General features: G+C 35.1%; 2 protein-coding genes across 4 annotated transcripts in view; both read right to left on the minus strand.

Annotated features, from left to right (window-relative positions):
• Positions 1 to 14626, minus strand: part of chb (CLIP-associating protein) — a 46395-nt gene extending 31769 nt beyond the window's left edge. For all 3 annotated transcript variants that reach the window (XM_018544171.1, XM_018544168.1, XM_018544170.1), the window contains exon 1: positions 14412 to 14626. In XM_018544171.1, the coding sequence (XP_018399673.1) occupies positions 14412 to 14600 (189 nt within the window). In that variant the 5' untranslated portion in view covers positions 14601 to 14626. The remainder of the gene's footprint in view (positions 1 to 14411) is intronic.
• A 4682-nt stretch (positions 14627 to 19308) lies between these two features.
• LOC108777378 (uncharacterized) lies at positions 19309 to 23716 on the minus strand. Its single transcript, XM_018544247.1, has 11 exons — positions 23422 to 23716; positions 22744 to 22806; positions 22259 to 22387; positions 22054 to 22188; positions 21827 to 21984; positions 21430 to 21495; positions 20938 to 21088; positions 20664 to 20864; positions 19967 to 20594; positions 19590 to 19866; positions 19309 to 19511 (listed from the first exon to the last, which is right to left on the minus strand). Exons 1-11 carry the CDS (start codon positions 23494 to 23496, stop codon positions 19379 to 19381), a joined length of 2016 nt encoding a protein of 671 aa, XP_018399749.1. The 5' UTR covers positions 23497 to 23716; the 3' UTR covers positions 19309 to 19378.
• Between the last annotated feature and the right edge of the window lie 601 nt (positions 23717 to 24317).

Genomic DNA, 24317 nt, shown 5'->3' on the forward strand with positions numbered 1-24317 from the left:
CATAGTTCTATAGTTTCTTACCAAAATAAAGAAGTTCCCCATTTTTTACATTAAAAAATCAAAATTGTTGAAATTTTGTCCTAAAATAAAATTCCAATGATTAATAATTTTTGTACAATTTTGGACATTCGTATTCTGCATGTCGCTAAATACAAATTTTCGACAAGTTATGATAAAGCGAACAGTAAAAACTACAAGTGGGTCTTTGTAGCGAGAGGACTAAACCGAAACGGAAACAACACGCGAGAAGAGTCATCATGCGAAGTCGTACCACGACGACACGTGTGGGCGAGAGATCCACGGCCTTACTTGTCGAACTCGGGTGCACGATCCGTTAAAACTGTTGTTAGCGTTACGTGGGAGGCTGCGCACGTTTCCTCCTGTACGCACGCAGAAACGCATCGCGTATACGAATTCGCGTTTGCGAGGCGCCACGTGATCAGACGCGGAAAAGGGCCTTCGAGGGAAACGCGTATTTTCGGGCACGCGAGATATATCTGGTATCAAATACGTCGCTGAACTTCTTGGCAGTTTAACAGAAAAGCCAGAGGAAACGAGACGAGAAATCTGCCGACGGTTACGAAAGCGAATACGAATGTGGGAAAGCTGAGTCAATTTTCGTCGGATTTTCAAGTATTATTAATATTCTAAGGCATAACAACGCGGAACGTTTAATTATTTTGGGATCAAGTCTACGTCTGTCTTAGATTAGACGAGTGAGTTGTATGTACGCTCTTCAAGCAAAGCTCTTTACAGATTCACTGCGACGCGAAAGGCGAGAAAGGAAGAAAAATGCAAAATTTCACTGCGCCGAGAGTCGGTCGTCCTGCAATTCGCAACGGACTATATTTGGCAACCCATATTCGGTTATCTCTACGTGCGTTGTGAGACAAACGTTTCTCAATGCGCGAGATAAGCGCAATTCGATAGTGTCGTAGCATTACTCATTCTCGTTTTATTGCAACAATTCCGAGGCAAAGCGGCCGACACTACACAATGTTAGTTCAATAATTCCGACGTTATGGAAGAAATCCTCGAGTATACACAAAATTCACGGAATTCTGAGGTAATAATCTGCTCCGAATTCACGAAGCGGATGCATTATACGCGGCATTCGTATAAAAATGCCTGAGATAAGCGGGAAAACTGTCTCGTAATCGCGCAGCTCAGCTCTTAAAAAATAAGTTGAGAGTCGCTTGAAACGAATTCGGTGATGACATATACCTCTGTGTTTTTATACTTTTTGATTATGAGCAAAAAATAAAATGCAGAATGTTAATATTTTAGGTTTATCTCTTCGTTTTTTTATTCTCCTTCTATGATCTAAGTTCTTTTTGACACAAGTAAAATTTCACATTCAAATTTTTGGGTATGTTAAGTTAGCACCCCAACTATAGTACTCAGCAGTTCTGATTAGAATTCCCACTTCCTTTTGACGAGACGAAGAGTTCCCTATAGTTAATAACAAGAGTTCCGCTCAATAAACATTTTTTTTTACATTTTTTAAAAATGGGGTGCTAACTTTTTATCGAATTTCGAGGTGGAATAGTTCTGAGCGGCTTAATAGCTTCAATTTGCGATTGCCTAGAGTTCCTGATATGTGAAAAAAATTTTCCAATATCAAAAAAAAATTAAAAATTTTTGAAAAATTAATTTTTAGATACAATAGTTCTGATGATAATTCCTGCTACTTTTTGACGATACGAAGAGTTCTCTATGATTTTTAATGACATATGCGCTTAATAATCATTTTTTAATAATTTTTTTTAAATAGAGTGCTAACTTTTTAACGAAATTCAAGGTCGCATAGTTCTGATCAGCTTAACAGGACTATTTTGTGAATATCTAGAGTTCTTGATACATAAAAAACATTTTTGAAGAATAATAAAATTTTTAAAAAGTAGTAGAAACCTTTGAAAAATTTTTTGACAGTACCGAGTAGTTCTGAGCGTTTCTTACAGATCTCGACGAGTTCTATCGAAAACTGTAAGGTGAAAAGGCGATTGGACCAAAAAAAAATAGAAACCTTTCAAAAATTTTTTGACAGTACCGAGTAGTTCTGAGTAGCGTTTCTTACAGATCTCGACGAGTTCTATCGAAAACTGTAAGGTGAAAAGGCGATTGGACCAACGGTTTGCAAGATACAGCGACATTTGTCGGAAGATCAATAATTTTTAGAGTATATCTCGGAAACCATTGGTCTAATCGCTTTGAGCCCTCATACTTTTCGACAGAACTCGCCGAGAACTGTCTAGAAATCCGAACAGAACTACTCGGTACTCTCAAAAAATTTTCCGACGTGGGACTTGGAAAAAAATTCGAAGTCAAAATTTTTTGGGAGTACCGAGTAGTTCTGATCGGAGTTCTGGACAGTTCTCGACGAGTTCTGTCGAAAAGTATCAGGGCTCAAAGCGATTGGACCAACGGTTTCTGAGATATACTCACTTTAAAAATTGTTGATCTTCTGACAAAAGTCGCTGTATCTTGCAAACCGTTGGTCCAATCGCTTTTTCACCTTATAGTTTTCGATAGAACTCGTCGAAAACTATAAGAAACGCTACTCAGAACTACTCGGTACTCTAAAAAAATTTTCCGACGTGGGACCTCGAAAAAAATTTAGTCAAAATTTTTTGGGAGTACCGAGTAGTTCTGATCGGAGTTCTGGACAGTTCTCGACGAGTTCTGTCAAAAAGTATCAGGGCTCAAAGCGATTGGACCAACGGTTTCTGAGATATACTCACTTTAAAAATTGTTGATCTTCTGACAAATGTCGCTGTATCTTGCGAACCGTTGGTCCAATCGCTTTTTCACCTTACAGTTTTCGATAGAACTCGTCGAGAACTATAAGAAACGCTACTCAGAACTACTCGGTACTCTAAAAAAATTTTCCGACGTGGGACTTCGAAAAAAATTTAGTCAAAATTTTTTGGGAGTACCGAGTAGTTCTGATCGGAGTTCTGGACAGTTCTCGGCGAGTTCTGTCGAAAAGTATCAGGGCTCAAAGCGATTGGACCAACGGTTTCTGAGATATACTCACTTTAAAAATTGTTGATCTTCTGACAAATGTCGCTGTATCTTGCGAACCGTTGGTCCAATCGCTTTTTCACCTTACAGTTTTCGATAGAACTCGTCGAGAACTATAAGAAACACTACTCAGAACTACTCGGTACTCTAAAAAAATTTTCCGACGTGGGACAAAGAAAAAAATTTGAAGTCAAAATTTTTTTGGGAGTACCGAGTAGTTCTGATCGGAGTTCTGAACAGTTCTCGGCGAGTTCTATCGAAAAGTATCAGGGCTCAAAGCGATTGGACCAACGGTTTCCGAGATATACTCTAAAAATTGTTTATCTTCTGACAAATGTTGCTGTATCTTGCAAACCGTTGGTCCAATCGCTTTTTCACCTTACAGTTTTCGATAGAACTCGTCGAGAACTGTAAGAAACGCTACTCAAAACTACTCGGTACTCTCAAAAAATTTTTCAAAGACTTCTACTATTTTTTTTTAAATTTATTATTCTTCAAAAATGTTTTTTATGTATCAAGAACTCTAGGTATTAACAAAATAGTCCTGTTAAGCTGATCAAAACTATGCGACCTTGAATTTCGTTAAAAAGTTAACACCCCATTTTAAAAAAATTATTAAACAATAATTATTAAACGCATATGTTATTAAAAATCATAGAGAACCCTTTGTATCGTCAAAAAGTAGCAGGAATTATCATCAGAAATATTGTATCTAAAAATTAATTTTTCAAAAATTTTTAATTTTTTTTTTAATATTGGAAAATTTTTTTTACATATCAGGAACTCTAGGCAATCGCAAATTGAAGCTATTAAGCCGCTCAGAACTATTCCACCTCGAAATTCGATAAACAGTTAGCACCCCATTTTTAAAAAATGTAAAAAAAATGTTTATTGAGCTGAACTCTTGTTATTAACTATAGGGAACTCTTCGTCTCGTCAAAAGGAAGTGGGAACTCTAATCAGAACTCCTGAGTACTATAGTTGGGGTGCTAACTTAACATACCCCAAATTTTTTTAAAATAAAGAAGGGAAAAATTTTTTCTTTTAAAATTTTATTGAAAAATGCTACTTTTTTTGCCAATCGCAGCAGTCGAGAGTATACATTATTTGTAATGTAATAAAGATGTTGAAAATAATTTGTATTTTCCATTTTTTTTGAAGTCTGAAATTTCTCACATTTTTTGAAAGCCTGTACTGTGAAAAAAATACTAAATTTTAATAAATATTTATTTAACTAATTCTAAATAAATATTTACTAAATGTAAACGTATCTTTGATTTTAAAAAATCATTAATTTATGTGCAAATTACAATAAATAACGGTCTATATCCAGCTAAATGGATTTAGTATAGTTCTTAAATTTATATAAATAAAATCATAAAGTGAAAAACTAAAATGGAAACTAAAATGTCGTCGGAATTCACAGGTCCTTCTTCTTCAGCGATTCTTACTGTTGGATTGATTTTCCTGTTCTCAATGCGAGTGTATTGTAAAGGCATGTGAGACAAGACCATTATTACAAGTTCATTCGATAGAGTTGAACGCAGTTGTTACAATGATAAAACGTAAAAGTATAAGCCATTTGATTTTTATCATTTTATTGAGTAAATATTTGCTATAAGTAAATGTTTTCTTATTATAAAAAGTACTATAAACCTAATATACACTCCAAAAGTTTAGACACACTTAACAAAAATGTGATAAATTGTTATTATCACATTTACAAGTCGTGACATTCTGGCGACAAGCTCATTTAGTGTTTCTTGTGGCAGGGATGTCTAGGAATCTTGTAGCCAAAGTTCAGGAGCTGACAATAAACGCACATTTTAATGTTACTCAGAGTAGTGTATCCAAACTTTTAACCTAGAGTGTATATGAAGTACGATTCAAAGAAATAAATTTTCTTTTCAGTGTGAACAGTAAAAAAACTTGGGCTAGATGGAGAGATCAAAAATTTGTTTGTAGACAGAAGGTTAAGTTATTGCGAATGTTGTAGAAATAGGTATATTTTTCGCAAGTAATGAGTAACGTTATGTAAGAGACGTAAAACGTTTGCGCGCGCGTACCACACGTATGTAAAAAAACATCGAGGTGAGGGTGATGTCATACATTAAATCCTGAAAAGGAAACATCTCCGTGGCGGGGCAAAAAAAAAAAACAGCAGAACATGACGGCTGTAGAGACTGCGGCAGTTCGGTTCGGTTCACGTTTTGTCCTGTGTCCTTGACATCAATACACGATACACTCGTGCTTGCAGAAATGGTGCAGCTATCGTTCCGTAAGGAGAGACATTGTTAAGTCTAATTACACACGAACGACGATTCACAGCCAAGCGACCATGGTTCGATAATAAAGAGTACTTTGCGCTTTAAGACTCTACTTATCTACAATTTATGTCTTTACGTAGAGTGTGATAATATAAAAGCAATGCATTTCATTCGTGCCGCTCGCTTGATTGCAAAAATAAGAAGCCAAACATGAGATTTTTTCCAAAACAGATATTTACATGAAAGAAAAAAAAAAATTATTTTAGATATTATCTAATTGTAAGAGAGAAAAAAATTTTACACATCCAGTATTTTATGTACAAGTCGACAATATTTAATAATTTCGCTTTTGCACTTAAATTTATAATTTGATTATTATTCTATATTATACCCAATTTAAGTATAACAATTTAATCAAGAAAATGTATTAATTTATTTGACTAAAATTTAATTTATTATTTACGAAGTATAAATACTGACATGAACGCTATTTACTTTAAAACTGTTTTCTAAATTTCTTGGGAATCTCAAAAAGAACGAAAATATTGTCACTATTGAAAAAGAGTGCAAATATTTGCATTCTTGAATACGAGTGGCAAATCCTTCTCACTTCAGGAAATTTAGAGAGTATAATCACAGAAATGGATTAATTTTGATACATAAAAGATAAAAATAATAAAATGTTATTTAACTTAAAAGGAATTGTTGGATTGTTATTTTTAATATCTAGATGGAGCTTTTTGTTTGGGAATACAAAGTCGTTCTATCTTTATTATACATTGAAATATCAAGAAATATAGAATAATGTTTGTATTAACTTGTGCCGTTAGAATGGAAAACCATTGTGTATCGTCAAAAAATTTAAAATAATATCTCATTGTGCTATAATTACAAAATAGATAAGAATATGAAAGAATCAAAATGTAGAATCATTCTAGCAAAACACATATCTTGGTGTTAGAAAACATCGTGTAACTAAAAAGCAGAGGAAGTTTAACAAAGTAAACTATTATACGTCGCTGCTTCTTTCATTTCATTTCAAGAAATTAGGGCAGAGAAAAAGAAGTCTTGGCTAACAATTATAGGAAATAACTTGTAAAGGAAACATGCTTCATTTCGTTTCCTCGGCTGTCTGCCAAAACCGCGAATCAGAATGAAAAGCGTTTCGCCGAAGATTAAGGATAGTCTGCGATTCTCTTGGCGGACAAGGTGTATTCATTAAGAAACTACCAGCCGAGAAAGCGACGCTTTTTTCAGCAGTGCATACTCTATTCTTACGATCGAACACAATGGATCGTCGTGGGCAGTGCAGGACAGCTGAAAAGGCCCGCTTTTAACGCACTCCCGAGTTTATCGTCCTCGTTTTTGTTCCCCTCCTGTCTCGAAGGTGAAAACGATGCGTGCCACTTGCGGATTCAAAATCGCGCGACAGCAACAAGTGACGTCGAACGATAATCACTCATTCACGTTCGATTCTCGTTCGAAATTTTAAGCGTAGAAATTAAGCGCGACACGCGCTTCCGCTGTCTATATTTCGTTCAGTTTACTGACGTTCGACTTGCCAGCGCATTATGCGAACTGAACGAGGCATTGTGAGGAGTGAATGACGGTCGCTCTCTTGAATCGAGTGGAGGAAGGGCATGTGTGAATTCCATAATTAAATCGCAAGAGCACGTTCTTAAATCTAAGTAAACATTTCATATTGGAGATGCAAAATTTTTCCCTTAGTGCAACTTCAATCAGTGAACGAAACTTGGAAAGTGGAAAAGATTGCTCTCTATACTGAGAAAAATCGTTTACTATAAGCTAATTTAGTAGTTTGTCTTTATTTCTTTCGTTAGAGAATGTATTATTTAAGTAAAATAAAATGTTTGACAAAAATACATACATTTCTTCATCGAAAGAAATAAAAATGCAAGCTACATTAATTTAGTCAAATAAACAATTTTTTTCTCAGAGTAAGAGGAAAGTAGCTTGTAATTCTGAGAAAATATTCAGAATTAATGAAACTCTACTTCCTCGTATAGATTGTTGTGGAGATTATTATGAAAATGTAGAAGGAGTTATTAAAGAAAAACACGGAGGAAATGTAGAGGTGACTCGAACGACAATAAAAAGCTGCTCTAAAAATAGCAATGAACGCTCGATTGTATATATAAACGTACACAAGTGCGATTTTTTTCTATATACATGTGTACGTACAACAGAACATGTGAGTTTATAAATAACGAAGGAATATCCAAATTTTGACCAAAACTCATTTCATTTATCTATTTATTACGTCTAAAGCAATTTTTGTAAAACTTCCTGTCAATGAAACGTAGAGTGACGAAAGGAGATCTTCCAATGAGCATCGACTGGTAACGAATTTTTCAAAGTTCACGTATGTATCAATTTCAAACACGAAGAAGTAATTTAATAAGCAAATGAAATACGAGCGAAATTTTTCAGTAAAACGATAAGGAGAATCTGTGAAGTTCTATTAATATAAAAAAATAATTAAATATAACAAATATAAAATATACAAATTTTTTTAAAAGACCAAGATCTGAAAAAACAAAATTAAAAAAAAATAGTTATGTGTTAATCTATTATAATATTATTTTTGGAGATATAAAATAATTATAGTTGCAGTATAATAACTTTTCGTAATTCTACAATTTTACGTAAAAAAAAAGTTTCACATTTTTTATCATACATAAAAAAATCATCAACCACCAGAAGTAAAAGTATAACATTACGATGAGTCATTCATCAGAGTTACCGCCCAAACGACGAGAATGATTTCTTACTCCTACTCGTCTTCAAGTAGATTTTGCCGTACGATATAACTTTCAACATTTCAACTAATGATAACGTAAACAAATCGTCTCGTCCGTGAAACTATAATATATCTTGTCAAAGATTTATCAAGTCTTATCAAGATTTCATGAACAGGACTTATCAATATTTCATGAACAAACTTTTAAGCTTTTATAAGATAATCTTGAAGTATAGATTTAAGGTTTATTTCAAGCACATATTTCAGGCTGACGTGACAATTTTGACATAACCGGAGGAAAGATTATGCGCGGAAAGTAAGTTTAAATAACTGGTTATGTATTAAATCAACCGTACCTGATGGTTCAAATCTTGTAGTAAAGTTTCAAACCGCTCTCGATAGTCCATTAAACTGTCACTCGGGCTGCTGCGCATTTCTCTCGAAGAGGTCAAAAACTCGCATCGGCCGTACTCTCATCAGCCATTACTGGAGAGCATTTAGCGACTTGATGGCTTCGACTAAACAACATCCTTGCGTTTTGCGACACATTAGTAAAAGGCATGTTACGTACATGGCGTGAAAGTTTTTTCCCTTATTCGTGAGTGAACAGAGCTCTCCGTGATTCTTCGATCAACAAAAAAATAAAATGAATGAATTTTGAAGACATGTGTTCAATGAAATTGATTCAAAGCCTCTTTATAGATAATAGATTATGAGGCTTAAATTTTGACATTGGAAATCGAAACAAGTTCAGGGGAAGCTAGTTATGCAAATTAATTAAAAATTTAGCGAACAGGTTGTGCGTTCTTTAGTTCGATTACGTCTACGCGATCATGACCCGTTATTCTCGAAGGTCCGAAATGAAACAAGTATAAATAAACGATGGAATATTGAATTCGACAGAGTACGAGAACGTAGGAGTACAACTCAATCGACAATAACACGCCATAAACTTGATTGCTCTCGATTACTCGATGCAGATTATGCAATTAAAGGTCATACCAGAGAATCGTCTCAAAGTATCCTTTGCCAAAAGAGGATCTCGAAATATCTCCTCTCGGTACGTCACGAAGTGCAACGTTCTTTCTTAGACACGCGTTCGTAAAAAAAAATATTCAACACAAACAAACGATGAGAGAAAGTCTAACGATCACGAGGAGAATTAACTTCGTGACAGAAATAAACTAATTTGAAAGCGCAGTCTTTCCGACTCTACGAAAGTATCTAAATTTATAACGACACGGGATCATCCCGATTATCCGAGTATTAAGGAAATCCTAAAGTCGTCAGTGTATTTTTTTCAAATAAATATTTTTCTAATTATCTTTACAGATTTAAAAGTGCTTTTTCACAATTTTCAAATATAAACGATAATATAGTCCAAACTAGTCAATTTTAAGTAAAAAACGAAAAAAAGTTAAAAAAAATTAAAGTTTTATTATTTGCTTCTGGCGTCTCGATCCGAAATAACATTTATCTTTATACTACTTTGTACATATAAAACAATTTTGGTTTAAAATCCAAACTTGGACTAGGAATTATATAAACAATGTTAAATTCTTAGAATTACGCTTAGATACCTATATTGAAAAAAATTCTAGTTGAAAATAAACGAATCAGAATTTTTTATTAAAATTAAAATTTTAGTTGAGATTATCAAAATTTTGGTTGATACAATATTTCTGATAAAATCTACTAAAATTTTTATTTTTACCAGAATAATTATATATCAATCAAAATTCTAATTATCTTAACTAGAATTCTAATTTTAACCAAAAAATTCTGATTCGTCCATTTCCATCAAAATTACAGTTTAATTCAACCAAGTGATTTTTCTCAGCATAATATTAAAGATCAGATAGTTAGAAAATTTGTATTCGTATGTACGTGTGATGTTGATATAATAATGTGTAGCAATGTATCAAATCGTATGTGTAGATTCTATTGAATTGGTAAAACAAACGATTTTAGATTCCCCTTAAAGATTGCATGCAGTGTATGAATATTAAACGACTGATTGTGAGAGCCCCTGGCACGCATACACGCACATAAGGTAATAAGTTTGTCACTCGACACACCCTGGTCGGCACCTACCTCGCGATCATACGAAATTAGGATCGAGTGAGATATAATGTAATATAACAGTTATGAGGTACATATGAAAGAGAGAAAGATAAATATCCATAAAAAAATATGAGGAACAAATATAAAAGTTCAATTCAATTCGCAGTAATACATTCAACTATCTCCATGTATTATATTACGATGATATTTTTTCGTTTATATCTCTGATCTTGTTCGCCTAATTAATTAAACGCGCGAATGTCTATTTTACTTTCGTTTCAGTCCTTGTATAGATATATTGTCTCATTACGTACATATTTTATTCTCCGATTTTTGTGTTCAATAATGCATTGTGCGCCGGATAAATGTGGTCGAAGTCGAAATCAACATATCCACATTCGCAGGAAATAAAGATTAAAGACTTACTGTGCCAACGTATAAACATTCCGCTTCCCCTATACAGTATCTTTACAAAAGTACGCGTTGCTTGCGTTTCTTATGCAATATGTAAGGAAAGCTCAATGTGTTAGCAGTTAGACATTAAACCGTAACTGAAACATATGGGTCCTGCTGACGATTATTCCTGGGAATAATTTAAAAAAGAATTAAAAAAAGTTTTTTGACAAAAAATTCAACGTGTTTATATCGGCCAAGATTTAGAATCAACAAATCCTATTAATAATATTTCATTTAATTTAATTGTGTTATTTTTTAAATTTAATTTAATTTATTTTAATTTTTATTTGTGTTTCTCAAACAGTGTTATACCAGATTAGGAATTAAACTTGAAAATTCTTAAATAAAACAAAAGTAATAACAAAAACTTGAATAAATCCCACGAAATCATGTTTCTTTAACGTCACAAAGGAATGTGTTCTTGTTACGAGTCAATTAACTGTTTTCTACACCAAATTACGCTCATTTACTATCCACGTGTCGAGTTTCATTGCTCGGATTTTCATCGTGTTACGGAATGGTAATCGCAATAAAACGGAAGATATATGTTCTCAATAATAAATAAATGATCGACATATTACGCTGCCGCTTTCGAAGGATTACATCGCACATGGCGTTATAATTTACAACGTTTATTAGCATTGAGTCTTAAACGTGATGACGCGACATTGATCTTTCGCACTTACAGAGCAAGATAATTGAATTTTTAGAGTAAACAGCTGTATATCCCTTGTTGAAATACTCGTGCATTTAAAGAGCCGTGATCGGTGCTTCAAATCCCTTTAAACATCCTAATTACTCTGATCTTGCATAATGTGCACGTATTTGACGTTAAATAAATACTTCGCAACGATCAATTGCTGCTTGCGCGAAACGACTTCTGCTTTGTGCTTTCGTCTTCGATTTTTTCATTATCTAATTAACTTGTAATTTAGATGTAATCTCATTTAACCATTAGCATACGTGATTGGGTCATTCGTGCGATCCTGCACGGCACGTTCCTTTTCTTCTTCGAAAAACTGAAAGCAGTATCAAGTAATCGGTAATTTTATTTATATAAAATTTGTTTAAACGCACAACTTTATAAATACTCTTTAAAGATGTTGAAGTACATGTAAGAATCACTTAATAATTTTTGAACATTTGTTAAAATAATGAAAATTATCCATCATGTAAAGGAAAAATCATCGTATGTATACTAAAAGGTAACTTGACGATAATATAAAAATTGTGTTTCTAGTTATGATTAATCACTAAATAAAATAATGGTTTCGTAAGTAGTTTAAATTTTAAGGCTCATTTTCACGATATATGGTTATACCTAAAAAGTGAAGGTTCATCAATGAAATTCATTCATGAATTTCTTGGTAACCTTTACTCTTTAAGTAACCATATACATATAAGGTACGTTCTTTTTCCATATCCCAGGACTGAGCTTCTAGCATATGGTTTATCTTTTGTCTTTTTTTCTCCAAAGTGAAAAGAATAACAAGGAAGATGATCCGTGCAAAAGAAAAGTTTAGTCTTGGAATATGGAAAAAGAACAACAGGCCTATTGTGAAGGCTTAGAAGTCATTCACTACAGAATCATATGATTAATTATAAATAGAAAAATACAGTTTTTACTTTATCGTTAAATTAAGTCCAAATTAACCATCAATAAAGATAAAATATTCACCAAGATATCTAAAAAGGTAAACACAAGTAGTTCCGAGAGTCATAAAACCGTAAAGATATGTATTATTTTTGTCCAGCAGGGTCACTCGAACTTATCGGAGAAAATAAGCAAAAGAAAAATTGAACGTATGCTGGTCATTCACAGCGCCGAGGAAACGAACGGCAGTAAATTATGACGAATGGCACTTTCGTCGGTACCGGACTACTTACTCCGGCGCGTTGCTTCGCGTCACACAGATGCTAAATCGGTTGTTCCCATTTCGCGACGCACAGGTGAGAACAGGGGCGGTAACGTTCTCACGTGCGAGCGCGAAAAAGCGGCGTTTTACGGAGCGCGCCGAAGGCAAGCGATGGCGACTGATCAATCGTCTCCTTTCTCCATTTATGGACCGTTCGCGTCATGTGCTCAACTAGGAGACCTCGCGGTCGCGAATCCAACGTGACTGACTTCGATTGAGTGTTAACCCTTTGTACCACCATGTGTGATTAACTCGTAACAAAAACATATACTTTTTGTGACACTGAGGTCCTTCACTTAAACTTATTGCACTGTGCAATAAATTCAGAGAGTTCTTTGATAGGAACAGATCTTATTACAATGAAAAAAAGCTTGTCTGGGACGGACAGTTAAAATGTTAAAGTCAGAAAAGAAGATCTTAGGCCAGAAGAACGTTAAAAGAATGGCATATATTGAAAAAGATGATACACCTACACTTTTACCGAACTATATTCATAGGCAGTTGTTGTAACCGTTCTCGTAGACTGGTTTGTCACACGTATTGTCCGAGAAATGTGTATGCCATCTTTTCAAAATGCCATTCCCTTAACGTTTTTTTTAACTCCAAAAGATTTTGACCATTTTAACATTTAGGTCCCGGACAAGATTCTTTCTTCTGTCTCAATTTGAGGAGCCAATTATATTTTTCAACAAGATAATATGCAATGCGTTTTGCATTTTATACGTTTCACTTATTTGTTCTTTCTTTTATTTAATTAACTGATAATACACACATTTGTTTGAATAATGTTTCTGTGATTTTAATTTGTTTTAACTCATTAGCTTTTAATCTACCAATTATGGTCCACTTTTAATTAATTTTTATTTATGAATAATATTTATTTATTTCCTTTGGCTGAAGAAGAGTCTGTGAATTCAAAACAATTCCTATAATATTTAAATAACAATCAATCAATTTTTATTCTTTAATTCACAACATCTATTAATTGTTCATATTTTCTCTGTGTGTTTGCCGTATTATTACTTTATAAAAACAAGTTTTAAAAGTATATTCATAAAATTATTTCAAATTATTGTACTCTATTCAAAAACTAAGAAAATGTTCTAAAATCACCCAATACCTACTCCAATTACAAATTAAGTAACATTATGGGACATATCCATATATTTATAATTTCTAAGTTTTAATGGCTGTTTTTAGCAGAAAAAGTAATTTTGTAACTATTATAAAATTCTTTAATATAATTTGTTTATATATCTAAATCCCTGAGGAACTAAGGGCAAAAACCAATTATATTAAAGAATCTTTATAACAGCTGCAAAACTGCTACTTTCTGCTGAACGCAGCCAATGATTTAATCAACGTTTCCCGCTTACCGGTTGTGCAATCTTGTTTTACAAGCAAAAAAACTCCAGTTATACAAGGTCAAGGGTGAGTTAATTCGAATTCGTATTGCTCCATCCTTTCCTCAATTATAATTCATCTTTAAACACAGTAAAGCTCGGTTTTAATGCAGATGTCAACAATCCCTAAAATATAATGAACGTTACGAAAGCCATTCTTGACGTAATCTTCAAAGCAATAAATAACACTAGTAATAACGATAAATGATTTTTTAAAATAAATATATCCACAGTCTTATCTTTATATCAATAAATGTTTATCGATATTCTCAAGAAAAAAAGCGGCCACTAGTATGTTACTTTGGGAGGAGAAAAAAATCGTGTTTCTCCGTTTCTGTTTCAATTTTAGCATTTAATAAAGTGGAGGACAAGTATAGTCAAGCCAAGTATCTATAAATAACGTGAAAGTCACAGAAAGTAGCCGGAGAAAAATGCCACGGGTGAAGGTTAGGTGGACTCGGAACGCCTCGACGTCGGCGCGGAGCGATCTTGGACATCGTCGCTGTCGCCGAACGCTTACCTTGGGATTGCCGTTGCCGAGCCAGGGTATAATATTGTCGATAAACATGCCGATGTCCTGGCACTCGATGCTCTTGCTCAAGTCGCCGAGGAAATTGAGCAGCGCGGTGCCGACGTTGAGCTTCTTCTTGATATCCGTCGTTGACAGGAGCGGCATGAAGCCGTCCATATCACGCGGATTCACCGCCATGGTCGGGCGGAGATGCTAGACGTCGCACGTCGCCGTCACGTCGCCGCCGTCGTCGTCGTCGTGGCTGCGCACGTCGTTCTCGTCGCCGCCTCCGGAAGACGATCCACCCGACGGGGGTTGTCCCACGATCGCAAGCGGGACAAGGACGATACGCGGAGAGGTGCTTCACTCGCGCACGTCGTCAAAACACATTACCTCGCCGCAGGAGATCCTCGCGTCCTTCGTCATGCCAACGGGGACGAGGTTGGTTCTCGCGGCGGGAAGGAAAACACACGAGGATTATCGCGAGTCCGCCGGTACCGTCGTAGTCTGCACGATTTAATCACCGTCACTGCGACAGTCGTCGTCGTCGTCGTCGTGGTTGCCGCCGCCGCCACCACCACTCGTCGTAACGTCCGTACGTGCGGCACGACCGCCAAGCGAACCTGAGTTATTCACAACGAGCGATTCTCGTATTACGTACACCACACGCCGATTAAACGTCCGTCGTCGTTGTCGTTGAAACGCATTGAGACGCTCCGTCAGACGCCGTACACAGCAACTACGCGAACACGAACGCGGCGAAACGGGAGATCATCGGCACCGTACACGCGACGCCATTTTCGTTTCCCCATCATGGCGGTTGGTGTTCGTCGCGCCGCCGCACGCTATGCGCGCCGCCACTCGGCCGCCGCGCTAACTACGTTTCAAACGGTCGCGTCTGGTAACAGACGTTTGAATCGCGTCGTCCCGCGGCCGTTGCGTATTATTACATATATCGGTGCAATCGCATCGTTGCGTCCGAGCCAATTTATTTATTTGTTTTTCGCGATATCGCGAGATTAATTATCGAATCACTCCTCTGATTTTCCGAACGATAACTGCGATCATGGCGTATCGTAGCCAATCTGCGATTTGAATTCGAACGAACGACGAGGTGAGTCAAAATACGCGACTTTAGAAAAATATTTAAAAAGGAAAATGGCAAATAGTTTAGCGCGGTAATTGATACGTGAATAAAATGATACAATTAGTAGTGTTGAAAGATTTTACAGTAAAATAATGCGACAATTAATTAATTAAGATTGTAATAGTTGAAATAATAAGGTAATTAATTGTCGCACAATTTTAATCGCATTGATCTCATATTTTTCCGTTTTTTATATTTAATGTGATGACATAATTAATTTATAAAAATGTATAGGGGCGTAGTTAATTATAATCTTGAAACGCGAAGTGAAAATTACAAAAATGAATAATCTAGTAAATCCGTTCGTTTTTGTAAATCTCGCTTCGTTTCAAAATACATAATCGATCTTCTGATCTAAGTATGTTGAATAATAACGCCACGACGTTTATCCATTTTTACAGAAGTACATACAATGCGGCGATTACGCCTCGCGAAAAAAGTGCAGCGTGAAGTTGCATTCGAACTAGTGCCAACCGTTCGGTTTGAATTCGAACGGATTTCGATGGGTGAGTCAAGTTCGTTAGACGCACGTTCCTGCGTACGCTTTTCGTAATGAGGTTTTAATGGAGGATAATGATGTATATATACATAGTTACATTCACATATACAATATTAGGTATGTACAATACAATTTGTTATCGCTATCGCTGTGCGCGTCCCCGCTCGCTGTATATATCGTTTTATATTGAAAAACGCGGGACAAAAAATACATCTCGCGAGCGCGACGACGCTGTGATTATGTGGAATTTCGACGAACGATCTTCAGCCTTCGATATTTCGCCACTAACAAAATTCTTTTGTCTTTACTCATACAAAGTTGTACACTTGTTAAATGTGGGAGGGACAATTGGGAACTAAAAATAATATTTTGTTATTTTTATAACTTTCACACTGAGAGAAAAAAGCGCACTAAGTTTTAATAAATATTTCCTTGAATAGCGCTAGTTTTAATATTCACTAAATGTAGACATTTATTTGATACAAGAATCATTAATTTAATTTAACTATTATATTTTTTATTTAGCAAATATTTATTTTTGATAAGTAAATGTTACATTCGTACTATTCAAATAATTATTATATATTATTTAGTACATTTTCTCTCAGTGTATGTGTGTCAAAATATAAATCAATCCATTTCGCTGTAATTAGTTTCAAAGTAAACAACGTCCATATTAAAGTACGTATTTAATAAATAATAAACTAAATTTGAGTCAAATTTAATACATTTTCTTGAGTTAAACAGTTTAACTTCATTGTTTTAGTTAAATTAATATATCGAATGGGAGTAGACCTATAGAAATAATTAAAAAATAATTCAATTTGTGGGTATTTGACATTATAAATTTAACAATGTGCACGTTCAATCTGTATGTATATAAATGGAAAATGTGAGCAAAAATAATTAAGATTGGCAGACAACATGGCGTCTCATTTTTATTCTCTTCTTCTACGGCTTTATACTTCCGAGCGAATAATTGAAATGAGCGAATTATGCTTGTCGTGTTTTATACGTACATACGTGGAAATATTCGAAATCGCGGTTCGGCGCCAACTTTAACATTAAAACGTGATCACCAGCTTTCGAGTAGATTATGTTACAGAAGAGTGGCAATAATGATATCTGCGTGAAGCTGTATACACATGTAACAGACAACATTTTCTGATAGCGAAATCTGGGATGTGTTCCACTTAGCGTTTGCAACGCTCGCGTGCATCGTTTCATCTTTGTTTAATACTTTATAAACATTGTTAAATATTTTATAAAGGATGAAATTATTATAATGCTTGCAAGCATTGCATACACCAGACGGAATACATCCCTGATAGCTGCAACACTTATTTTTAATTAAATAATGTTGCACATTCACGCGACATAGAGATCCTTTGACAAAAGTTACGAGTCGTAAAACAATCCCTTATCAAAAAGCATAAATGCCACCGTTCTTATAAAAATTGACGAACACTGTATGAAAAGTGTCAATTAATGTCGGTTACAGAAAATTACGCTCAAAATAAATAGAATTTGTATATGTATATATAACTTAATTTATATATAAATAATTTATATATATTATTAATTTATATTATATATATATTACTCTTTATAAATAGCATATTGCATGCATTCTTTGCACTAAGGTTTTCGTTCGAAAATTGGATAATCCAAAACTGAATGTCTAAAATCTCTAAGAGCTATATCACAATACGCAGCAATATAAATGATGGAGCTACATTTAAATTTCACTCATTCGAGTGCCTGAATCCGTTCGAGCAAGCTTTCGATCTATTATATTATTATCATGATCGAATATCATTCGACTATCCAAACTATTTTGTTCATAATAATTTGTATAACATTCGCTTTTCGCACAGCAATCTCGGGACAGCCATAAAATACTTACTGACAGGCACGCCTCGTCCTTATCAGAGCGAAAAATATTGAAAAATATCTTGCTCAACCTGACTGGAGTGAATACTGTTTTATTTATGTCGCGAAGCTTCATATGAAACAGCGTGACTGCCAAAAAGCCGCGAGAATCCTCATCTGTGCTCAAAACGTGCTGTCACTTGATCGAACGTATAGCTTCGCGTAACAAATTACATATATTAATGAAATTCAAAATGAGTACTTTTTAGATATTTATGATGTCAACAGTACGTTTTGCACACAGACTTATGTACATTTAGAATTGTTATTATTATGCTACGCTTATATATACAGTTCGTTCCGCATTAAAGATAATCTAACCATCGCAGTCATAATTGGCATCTGGTAACTTTCTATATATGTTTTTTTTCTTTCGGTTGTACGCTTCGCGAGTAACTTGGATCGACCAATCGCGTATTTTGATAAAGAAGAGATAGAGAGAGAGACAAGGAAGTGCTTATCGTATGTCCATTTCTATCAACAAAAATTAATTTTAATCTCGAATTAACTTGTTTTTTATCTTCTAGTTAAAAAAATTAGAAAAAGATAAAGAATAAATTAAATCGAAATATATATTAAAGTTAATCTACACTACTAAAAATGGGTCTTATTAAACCTTCGGTTATCTTCCAACGTAGCATGGTGAACGCAATCTTGTTTTGTTTACCTAATTTGTCTAAATTGTTTGATATTTCGCTGCAATAGCACAATATTCTAATATATTTGTTAAACGCTCCGAGAGACTTTAACGTGATAGTAGTCGCATGTAAAGGCAAGCAAAAAATAGTCGATGCGACTTGGAATAAATTTGTGTACGAGTATCTAGATTAAACTACACAATATTCTAGAAAAAGTAACTACATATTGCTTTCTCAGCGAATAATGTTTCATAATTTTACCAAATCTTAAACGTTAGAAAGATTTTATAGAATAAGTTCGAAAACACTCTTCACAAGCTGAGACATTGTGTAAGCGTATTCACAAAATATGACGTTAGGCTTTGTAGTGCCCGAGAAGCTAATGAGATATTTTTAACGCAAGTTCTGAGTTGACTAAAAGCCTTAACCGATTATATTTTCTGAGCATATAAATATTACTTTTCTAATTAATAAAATAACTTGATAATACCGAGTAAAACCCATAAATAATCGGAATCAATCTGACAATTACCTACATAGAAATACAACCTTTACTTTACCCTACTTTCCTCTATATCACATAACAAAAAAATCTACAAATTATGATACGTAATAGATGGAAACATAATATAATATGATAGTGCAGTAGCTTAACAAAAAGGAGATGTATCTTAATTATGTTACCGGTTTATAATGATCTTGAACACTTTCTATTGTTGAATCTTTGCCACTTTGTCGTGCAAATTCCTCTGTGATAAGGCTATTGTTGCTGTAATTGTTGCAACAACGGACATACTTCGACTAAGGGAGTTCCCAGAATCTCTTGGCATACTTGATTCATGTCCGGCTCCATCATGAGTGAAGAGATTTGATCCTCTGTTAGCATCTCCACGCTAATCGCAAATTTAATAAGAAAAAGAAAAATTAAAATAATATCGTTGATTGATGAGAATATATCAGCATAAACTTACCTAGCTAAACTTTCGCTGTCTGACGTCTCCTCGTCGGCATTGAGATAGCTCATTGTTTTCTCTAACGGACTTGGGACTTTCTTTCCTTTAACTTCCGACTTTTCAGATTTGTCAGACTTTTCCTTGTCTCTCTCCGCTGTCTTTGGTTCGCTGGAACGTCGTTCCGTTAAGCTAGATATGTTTAACATCATCATGCCATGGTTAAGTAATTCCTTAACGCGCTCCCCGGTACCGCCACTCCATAACATATCGAGAGATTGTCTTCTGCTTGAATTCGCTGAAATAGCAAAATATGTTAACGTACGTATATACATTTTACAATATATAAAATTTTATTTTACAATATATAAAATGCAAAGATGCATTCATTCACTTACTGGAACTACCACCACTAGTTTCACCACCGGCTGAACTTCTAGTTATCCAATTAGCTAAGGTACTATCGAGCTTGCTTCTATTTTTTACTGATGGACTTCTCGTAACTTCGGCTTTCTTCTCTTCGCTTAAAGTAACTTCATTTACTTTCGACATTGTGGGTAAAGATTTTTGCGTTACTAATCTTTTTCGACTAGTTTGTTCCTTCGCCGGATCGATGGTGGCATTAATTGTCTGAGCAAGTTCTGGACTTAGATCCATCGGTAGCGGTTTGTAGGGAATTTGATCTTCCTCATCGGAATACACGTCGTTATTGTAATAAACTTCATCCGGTGAATTGTTCAGGCTAATTTCCGTCCATTCTTCTCCGTTTTGAGAATTAGTAGAATTATTCTTGCGATCGTTCACGGGCGTTTGAATTTTGACTCTCTTTTCAATCGGAGATATAATGCCCGACAGATCCGTCAGACCTGGTGCAGAAGAACTTGTATGATTTAGAGATACGATATGTTTCGAGTCGGTCGCAGCGATGCTTCGTGGACGGTCCCGTTTGATGTATTTACGAGGTTCGGTGGATGAAAGGTTCAGATTGTTTAGGCCCAGGTATTCCGACGATGAATCTTTCTCGATCTGAAAAGAAAGCATGATATATCGATTAATAAAATTAGGAAGTACGATTTGCCAGGAATGTGCACTTACTCTTGTAGGCATGGGACATGGCACATTCGGACTCATCTTGTCGGGAAGGCGTAAGTATTCGTCACTAATATAATCTGTGCTGTCTGGAGATCCAGTTACACTGGAATCCGTTGGAGTCGCCGTGTTAATTTGCGTAGTGGAGCGATCGGGTGCGTCTTGTGTACTCTTATCGTATTCGTCTAAACCGTCGTATCTTCTTGTCTGTTAGCAAAAGTATCATGAAGATTTTACATAGTTCGAATCACGTTATATTCACACAAGTATATATCTATACCCTGTGAATCTCGTCGCTGATTTTTTCTAAATTTCGTAATGCTTCCGCGTACGAAGATTTTGCTTCCCCAACTGATCTCTCCAGTACACTGACTTTCATCTTCTGCTCCTCCAGCATTTGATTAAAGTGTGCTTTCATTTCATAGTAAGGCCTACATGATTACGTAATATTTCATTAAGTTAAAAAAATTATATTTTTACTATCAGCATTTGAATGTAGTATAATATATTTATGCATAACAAATCATTGCACGACAATTTGATTAGGAAGAAGCAACTTGATGAATTTTGTGTGCAGTCACATCTATTGTGAAAGGCTCAATAAAAAAACTAGCAGATTGTACATTCGAAATATTCTCAAAAATACATGTATACCATTCATGCACAATCAGGATGATGATTAAAATAAAAACAGAGAGAGCTGGTTCGATAACACATACGAAATAAATGTCGTGTATTTAAAAAAATAAAAAAGAATATCTATCCTACTTACAACATGAGCAAGTGGTGCCTGTAGGCGATACTGTTTATCAGAAGCAAGCTGCGGCGTGCACCCATACTGCCAACATGAACATATAACCAAAACACATAAATACCGTAAGAGGTCTATAGAAAACAACATAAATGTAATAATCATTCGAAAGTAATTCGATGATTATTTAAGTAGAGATAAAATGTCAATAGCAACAGGAAGAGAAAAAAATAAGAGGTTTTGTATATAAACATTTATCGTGTTCTGATACATTAACTTGGTTGTATACAAGGTTTTAGCTCTTCAAAGTGATTCGTATAAAAAAATAACTATAGCAGTAACTTCATGCATTATAAAAACCATTGGAAAAATAGGTATACTCGAGCTCCATTAATGAGAGAGCAGGTTCCTTACGTACCTAGATTTAGCAATAGTACGCTTCAGTTCACGTTGCAACCTTTGAACTTCGTGTTCCGCTTTGTGATATAATGCAGTCGTGTGCCTATGCTCAGCTTCAGAGAGAGCTCTCTCATGCTCTGACTCATTAACTCGCGACGTAGCATGATTCAACATTTCCTATAATATATTTCTTATGTAATATCTTGTGTATAATTTTTCTTAAGACTTGATATTGAAAAGTCTTACCTGCCAAGCATGGTCAAAACATCTTCCTTCGGTCCGCAGTCCTTCCTCGGCTAAGTAAACCATTTCTTTAGCCGCCGCATGTTGACTGTTGGCTCTCTCAAATCTAATCGCAGCCTTCTGCGTTTCTTGTAAAGCCTAAAATAAAAATGTTTCTTGTAGATCTAATCATAAAATGTAATAGTTATCTAAATATGAATATGCTTACCTCTTTTGCTTTAAACCTAGAGTCATAGTACGGTCTGGATTTTTCAATGCAAGCTCCAAGTTTCTTAGCCAAAGCGTCAATCTTGATTGTTGATTCACACAATAATTCTCTAAAGGTTGCTCTTGCTTCCTATATATAAACATGAGGAAATAAAATTTTCTATGAAATGGAAAGAATGGAACATATGTAATATGCATATAATTCCTACATTCTTAAATCAAGCCTCAATCGCAAATTAAAAATTATTTCTTTAGCTGAAGCCATCATAGACGGTGCTGTTAAGATCATTGTTTCAAATCATTATCCATTTACATATATCTTACACAGCAATCATCTCAATGAAATCTAATCGCAACCAGTTTCAAAACTTGTTGGCAATTTTGTTCTTCAAGCATCATTCCATGTATATATCGCAATATGAAATCTAGATAGGCAAGGGACAATTACAAAGGCAAGGTCATACTTTAATAAAAAGTAGTACTTACATCTAAATCAACTTCTAATTTATTAATATCGTCCGTAGCTGTGTTTAATCTTTCAAGTTCAATCTGAAACAAAATATCACACATTTCATTAAAAAACATATAAATTAGATGTCATTAAAAAATATTTATCATTCTTATGTTAAATAAGACAAAAGTATTTTGTACATGTGCAAATTTTCATTTGAGCAATTTACATTTCATCTCTCGCCTTTAAAAAGAAATATATATATATATATATAAATTAATTGTTATATATATGTATGTAAGAAGCCTCACTCATTGTGCTCCAATTTCTCGCGTCGAGACCGGGCAACGAAGGTAATTTAGCACGCGCTGTCGTGATAATAGGCCTTCACAGCCGGGCGGGGGACAAAGAGAGGATTAGGAATCGGGGACGTTTTATGACTCGTACGTGTGTGCGTGCGTGGGTGAGCGGGCAGAGGGAGGAGGAAAAGTATAGTAGGAGACGTTCACGAAGGAAAATGGGACTGGTTACACACTGAGACTCACGGTGAAATTCGTCGTTAAAGCACGTCCTATGACGCGATTCTTTCCGTACGATTTAATCGCAGCGAGACTTCTTCTCGCCGACGACGAGAGTGTCAATATCGCAGAGTTGCGGGGGGGGGGGGGGGGGGCATTCCGGGCGATGTACACGCGGACGGCGGTGACACTCACCTGCACTCGCGGGTCCACTGCATCGTCGATGCGATCGGAATCATCGACACTCTCCTTCTGCACACGTCCGCTCATAATTAAATCTAGAGGGTGGATTTTATTTACAGCTCTCCCATGCCACCTGTGTGTATCGTCTGCTAGACATCAGGTGGCCATGTTGGACGTCAAAACGTATCACCGCGGCGAGCAGGGCCGTCACCACACTGTGCGCTCGAACGGAGAGACATGCGCCTTCCTCCTCGTAGGAGAGCTTCCACGGACCTGGAAATGTCATCTGAGGTTGCGCGATAACGAAACCAAACATTCAAATGCTGCATCGCATCGAAGATTACATCGTTGAATTTATAATTATAGCAAAAGGTTTTTCGAGAATTTTTAATAAAGACTTCAGTACAATATATCTATTATCTATTAATAATAGAAATCTTTTAATATAAGATTCGAATACAATAGTTTATTAAGTATTCTACAAAATTGTAAAAGTTAAGACTTTTTTAACAAAAGTTAATAGTAAATAAAAGGAGCATATTTTATATTATATATATAAACACATATATATAATAATTGTATGTGTGCATTGTGAAAAAGACTTTTTTAATAGATAATTTATACAAAGACACTTGTCTTTTGCTTCTTCTATTTACTTAAGTATTTTAATTCAGTGAATTTTATTCAGTGAATAATAGTAATTTGATTACTTATTCCGTGAATAATAACTTTTAATTATTAAATATTTTATTAATTAAAATATTCTCTGTTCAGATTTCTCGGGTGCATTTGACTTTTCCCGCCGATCGACATGGCGCCATGGCCAGCATGACGTCAGGTACTCAAGATGGCGCGGCGCATTCCGACAGGCGGCGTCGCGCGCGCCGGTCCCGCCTGGCTCTCAAACA

This window comes from Cyphomyrmex costatus, unplaced genomic scaffold, assembly GCF_001594065.2.
Source record: "Cyphomyrmex costatus isolate MS0001 unplaced genomic scaffold, Ccosl1.0 scaffold43, whole genome shotgun sequence".
In the NCBI taxonomy this organism is placed as follows: Eukaryota; Metazoa; Arthropoda; class Insecta; order Hymenoptera; family Formicidae; genus Cyphomyrmex; species Cyphomyrmex costatus.

What these genes read in the sequence shown, in the direction of transcription:
- LOC108777378 (XM_018544247.1), bottom strand. Translation starts at nt 23,496, where the DNA reads ATGAGCGGACGTGTGCAGAAGGAGAGTGTCGATGATTCCGATCGCATC. An exon ending in CAGTGGACCCGCGAGTGCAG is followed by an intron (nt 22,807 to 23,421) that starts GTGAGTGTCACC and finishes ATTTTGTTTCAG; the next exon opens with ATTGAACTTGAAAGATTAAA. An exon ending in TCAGCGACGAGATTCACAGG is followed by an intron (nt 20,865 to 20,937) that starts GTATAGATATAT and finishes TTTTGCTAACAG; the next exon opens with ACAAGAAGATACGACGGTTT.